At 46.0% G+C, this 6,142-nt stretch overlaps 1 protein-coding gene across 3 annotated transcripts in view; it reads right to left on the minus strand.

The window, feature by feature from the left end:
- LOC147022142 (serine/threonine-protein kinase DCLK3-like) overlaps window positions 1-3,733 on the minus strand; it is a 133,550-nt gene extending 129,817 nt beyond the window's left edge. The window contains exon 1 of one of the 3 annotated variants that reach the window (XM_085892765.1): window positions 3,128-3,728. In XM_085892765.1, coding sequence (XP_085748891.1) covers window positions 3,128-3,503 — 376 coding nt within the window. In that variant the 5' untranslated portion in view covers window positions 3,504-3,728. Of the gene's footprint in view, window positions 1-3,127 lie in introns of all 3 variants that reach the window. The other 2 variants (XM_085892767.1, XM_085892769.1) reach the window with 2 other exon arrangements.
- Window positions 3,734-6,142: the final 2,409 nt, after the last annotated feature.

The raw sequence follows: 6,142 nt of genomic DNA on the forward strand, positions 1-6,142 counted from the left end.
TGTCCATCTTGTATACCCCGTGTTCCCCACCTCACCCCTCTCCCTTCCACAGATCTCCTAATGTCTTTGTTCCCCACTGTTTTGTCCTCCCCACTCCCGCCCCTCTTGTCTCCTGCCCACCTTGTTGTGCGTTGTGTGTTGACTCTTATACGAGCCTTGACGATGTATACAAAAAAAAATTAAGTACCGCTCAACTGCAGGTTTGTGTTCCGATTCATGATACGATGCGTGTTCTTCAGTGTTCAAATTATAAAATGCAATTGAAATGAAGTCGTTCCTTGATCGTAGATTGGCGTCTGTAGACAGGCAGACAGACAGACAGAGTGAAGCAATTGTTTAACTCGACTTTGCACTTCGTGCGCGTCAGCTAATTAGACCACCATGTACAGTGGAAGTGCTGATGTTGAAACACAAACTCATACTTTGGACACATCATGCGTACAGAACGAAAGTCTGGAGAAGTCAACCATGGTGGATATGGTTGTGCTAGATGGATGCGGTAAAGGCTGCAACCAGCTGTCTCTGCGAATTAAAGCCATAGGAAGCAGTGCAGGACAGGGACGTTTGGACAAATCTGATCATAAATGTCCCCAGAAGTCAGACACGACTTGACAGAACTATATGAATCAGTCTGTAAGTGTAACCAATCCAGATCTGAATCAGGATCACTGAAAATGTCTGGAGAAAATCTGCAACTGGAAGTGTCCCCAGCTTATCGATCTATTGTTGTTAGTCATCTAGATATGCAGAGCAGGCACCGGCATATCCAGAAATTAGTAGTCACTGGGGTCATAGATCCCGACAAATTGCCGGGGAAACTTGCTGACCACCATGGACAAACATGTTGATGTGGAACAGTTGCCCAATGATGTACTGAGGGTGTCTGGCACCCAGGGGCAAAACATTATTTGTCGCTGACCCCCCCTTCAGCCTCTTTTTTACTTTTATTAAATCTAACACTGAAAAACAAGGGATTTCCCGAGGCAGGATATTTTTGCTGATATACTAATACTGTATTTGATATCCCATGATGTCATTATCACGCATAACACAAACGTTTTAAATGATCCATAAGTTTATGAAAATAGCTCAATTCTTGGCGAACTTGTTAAACTGGTTGTGAATTTTGTGCACCCCATCCGACCCCTGAACTCGGAGCCCGAGGGTGGGCTGCATCCCCCTCAGTTCGCTACTGCAGCTGCCTGTCCTACAGTTCCCCAATATATACAATTATCGAGTAAGCACTTCCTCGTATTACACAAAGGAGGCGATGGAAGCGTATAAGATGGCAACAGATATTTTGTGGCTGGCTGGATTCATGGGATGAAGAACTGGAACGTGCCAGAGAAACAGAGGATGCTGCTGATGTCCAAGTGATGCAGCTGATGTCCAAAGGATGTACCAAGCAATATTAATTGGTAATGTATGATTGTAAACACACCGACTTCTCATAAAACTCTGTGAGGTGAGACTGATTGAATGTTCTTACTCTATCATGCTCTATCATGCCATGAATGTTGGAACTTCTATCAACTGCATTACTCAGGACTCCCAGCTCTTTTCCAACCCCATTTGAGCCAGCGCTTATCACCTAATGGTCCAGATTAGCATTGCTTGTAAAGTCTGTCGTCATAAATGAATGGAGATTGTGAACTGGAATGCTGTATGATTTATAATGACGAGGTGTACCTGCCTACCTGTCACTTCCCTGACAGGTTTAATGTAAAGACAGCTTGTTGCACTTCACAAACAGATAGCATATCCATCGACGAGTCTCAATGAGGATGTGAAACGCACGAAACAGGATCTTTTATAATACGTAATTGTTGTGACTACTGTCTGGTGGCTTGGGTTGTTATTACCTCCACCACTGAAGAGGGCTGGGGGTATGTTTTCACCTCTATCTGTTTGTCTTTTTCTTTGTGAACAGAATATCTCAACAAAAAAATTTGCACAGATTCGGACGAAAATTGGTGGATTGGTTTGGTAGGTGACAAGAACAAGCAGATTCGATTTTGGTTCGGGTCCGGATCAAGATCCGACCTGCAGTGCGTCACAAAACGTAAACTGTTCAACATGGCGGAGGTACGCGCTCTCCCAAGTGCTGCTCTCGTTGTTTGTGTGCTCCTTCCGTGTCCGTCACACTTTATTCCAAAAAGTTCCTGCCGTCGTATCGAAGAAGTCTCGGGCATTGTAAGTAGCATGCAGTGATTTTAGCAATTAAAAACAAAAAGTGTGCCGGTCCAGTTTGACCGACAAGATGGCGGATAAACGAAGGGCACGTGATCTTGTGGCGTCACGTGAGGAACCTCGACAATCCTTTTAACGACTGAAGGTGCATCAGAGGGTGCAGAGTCACTAATTGTATTGTGTATGAAACCATTTTGCAAGGTTGTAATTTGGGTGCATTTCATGTGTTACGTGCACGAGAGAGAGCAGGTAGAGAAATGAAAAGAAAGAAAGGATGATATGATGGAGAAGCAATGGGTGGAAGTTTGGGAGAGTGTCGGAATGGTAAGGAAAAAAAGCGGGGGAAGGGGTGGTTGGGTAGGAGTCAAGGTAACGGAAGGGGTAATGGCAGGTGTATGAATGACAAGGATTGTGAGGGGAGGGTTGTAGAAAAAAACTAGAGTAATTCGACTGTGCGCAGTCGACGGGTATGCCTCCGCTCTCCCACACAAGCACTTGAGTATTGACATATTTGACCCTTGACCTTTCTCATATCTGGCCCAAAATCTAATCAGTTAATTGCTCTGTCTAACTTTACCTTTGTACCAAGTTTGATGAAATTCTGTCCAATATTTCTTGAGTTAGGGCGTAAACAGTAAAATGTCAGAGTTTGACCTTGACCTTTGACCCTTGACCTTTATCACATCTGGCCCAAAATCTAATCACTTCATTGCCCCGTCTTACTTTACCTTTTTACCAAGTTTGATGAAATTCTACAATTTGCTTCTTGAGTTATCGCGTAAACGAAAATCCGGACGGATGATCGGACGGACGGACAACCCAGAAACATACCGCCACGTTTGCATATGTAATACATAGATGGCCCCTTCCCTCGTTTTCATAACTTCATGGAAACTAAAAGGAAGTGTCTTCTCGTGCATCAGCAGCGTGTACTCACGCACAGGTGCACGCGCGGTGCCGCTGCCGTACGGGAGGCGCCGGAACGGCTCCAGAGAGGCGCACACGTATGTGGCACCATCACGAAGATCAGACAGGTAGAGCACGGCAGAGCCTCCCACGGGCGTGAGCAAGCGCCGCACACCATGTGCCATGGGCAGATGCCGAGACAGCTCGGTGAGGAGTTCGTACAGGTTTGCGTAGCGATTTGGGGTGACTCGCAGCGTCGCTGTCAACCTGCGCTGGTGATCGCCATTACGGAAGAACGTGACGATCTTTGGGCGCCGAAGGTCGCGGTAACGATCTTCCGTTAGGTAGTGTAGCTCACGAGACTTCCCACAGCACGTCCGATGAGGTGGCCGTGCCATCCGTGTCATGCCGGTCCCAACCCGAATGCAGGGGGTCTCTCTCTGACGGTCTTTGCCGTTGTTTGGGTCCACTCCAAGTCCGCTGTTTGGTTCAGTCGACACTTTCAGTCATCGTGACTCGATTCTTTGTAAGAGGGGACATGAACGAACCCGATACTGTCACAGGATCCACTGCTCGGACGCGTCTGCCGAGTATGGAAAAAGTTTTTGTGTCGCGGATCCAGTTCGCATGGTGATCTTAATCCTCCATGTCGGGAGGAGTTCGGTCCCCATCCGCCTGTGGCGCAACTTCACCGCAGCGCCACAAACAAGTCCATCAAAAGGTGTTATGGATGGACTCTTCTCATTTGGGAGGGTTTGGGTTGAGAATAATGAAAGGAAAACTTGTAAAATATATTTAAAAGTGAAAGTTTTGGTCAAAAATGTACTCGTACCTTGTGATTGTTGACATCATTGCCTTGTTAATTTTTACAGTTTGTCCAAAAAACAATTTGGACGCATAACTCGATGCTCATGAAGGAGCTATACGACAGTGCACTGGAAAGAGGTTCATAGACGGACGGGGCTCAAAGGGAAACAGGTAGACCAAGATATCCCATTTTGTAGATCAGTGGCAGAAAGGAAATGGGCAGAAGGAGGTCAATGGGATTAGAAGAGAGCAAGGTGGTTATGATGAGAAAACGTAAGGTGACAATTGGCAGCACTTTTGAATGGGTGTGTGTGTGTGTGTGTGTGTGTGTGTGTGTGTGTGTGTGTGTGTGTGTGTGTGTGTGTGTGTGTGTGTGTGTGTGTGTGTGTGTGTGTGTGTGTGTGTGTGTGCGTTTTGGTGGGAGGGGGGTGGCGTTCAGGGGGCACAAGACAACATACGCGGGCAGAATCGTTCAACAGATTGAGGGATAAAGGAAGCTTATAAACCATTTCAGAGATATTGCTTGAAAATGATTGTAAAATTTATAGTGCTGAATGCAACGATTACATTATTTCGGTAACCATTTTCAAGAAACGACTGTAAACGGGCACCATAATCCTTGAAAATCTCATGATTGGTACAACCATTTCAAAGAAATAAGCGAAGGGGCTAAAATATGAATGCAGGGAGCATTTTGTTTGACATGCATGGGAAAATAATAGGGTGGTGGGTCGGGTGGTGGGTCGGGTGGTGTGAAGATGTGAAGACCTGGCCTGGTTGTATCCATATTGTTGGCACTTTTTGTCAGGAAGAGCTTTGAGTTGGATTCGCGTAAGACCAACCATTAATCTACACTATAGGAGATTCGTGTGTGTGTGTGTGTGTGTGTGTGTGTGTGTGTGTGTGTGTGTGTGTGTGTGTGTGTGTGTGTGTGTGTGTGTGTGTGTGTGTGTGTGTGTCACCATTCTTCTCAGAGATGGCTGAACGGATATTCGTCGAACTTTCAAAAGTTCATCAATGAGTGGCAGGTAGTGTTTTAGCCTAAATTAGCCCAATCAACTCAGGAGATCATGACAATCTTATTGGTGTATCATATTCCACATCAGAACGCTCCATTAGAACCCACAAAAAACATTCCCCACGTGCACGCATGGGGAACACGCGCGCGCGCGCGCACACACACACACACACACACACACACACACACACACACACACACACACACACACACACACACACCTCATCCATTTATAGTAAGACTTAATGGGTCTACAGGGCTTGGTGATCTTGTGGGTCTTTTGGGTTCCCAGGCACTTTTGGGTCATCTGGGTCTTTAGAAACTTTTGGTGATCTTGTGGGTCTTTTGGGTTCCCGGGCACTTTTGGGTCATCTGGGTCTTTTGGGTCTTCAGAAACTTTTGGTTCTCTTGGGTCTACAGGTTCTTTTCGGTCCTCAGGGACTTTTTGGTCCTTGGGGTCTTTTGGGTCCTCTTGGCCTTCGGCAACTTTTGGATCCTTAGGGTCTTTTTGTCCTCTGGGTGGTTTGGGTCCTTGGGAACTTTTGGTCTTCTGGGTCTTTGGAGTCTTTAGGATCCTCAGGGACTTCAGGGTCTTTTGGGTCCTCTGGGTCTTAAGGGTCTTTCAGGGTCTTCAAAGGTTAAAGAAGGTCTCAGTGGAATAAAGGGTAAAAAGGGTCCATTTTTCGTAGAAACACCTGTGTTCGAAAGGTTATTTTTAATTTGTGATGGACAGATGGATAGACTGCCATATGGAAATAGTCAAATATTGAAACAACTTCACCACTTAAAAATCGGAACAAACAAAAACTTTTCACTCCATAACGATTCTCATTTCTATATAATTTTCTTCTGATTCTGGTTCTACAGATCCCCCAACCCCCGCCCCCCCACCCCTCTCCCCTTATTATCCGAAATGAATCTATATATTGTACGAATTTGGAATTCGATTGCACACAACATACAGGTTCCTTTAGTCAGCTATGTCGATAAGTGCTTGTTCCCGAGATAGCTCACCTTTCATTGTTTAAATGTTCAGAAATCGATTAGATGCGCTGCGGATCGATTTAATAGTTAGGGAACGAACAATGGAGACATCCCTCCCCCTCTTCTGCGAAGAGCAAGAAGAACCCTGCCGTCCCGTGACTCATGATGTCAGCAACTCCCTCCTACCCGTGGCTGAGCGGGGGGAGGGGGGATGGAGCACGAGGGCATGAGTCATGA

This window comes from Eptatretus burgeri, chromosome 8, assembly GCF_056783735.1.
Source record: "Eptatretus burgeri isolate ZD-2024b chromosome 8, Ebu_testis_v1, whole genome shotgun sequence".
Taxonomy (NCBI): Eukaryota; Metazoa; Chordata; class Myxini; order Myxiniformes; family Myxinidae; genus Eptatretus; species Eptatretus burgeri.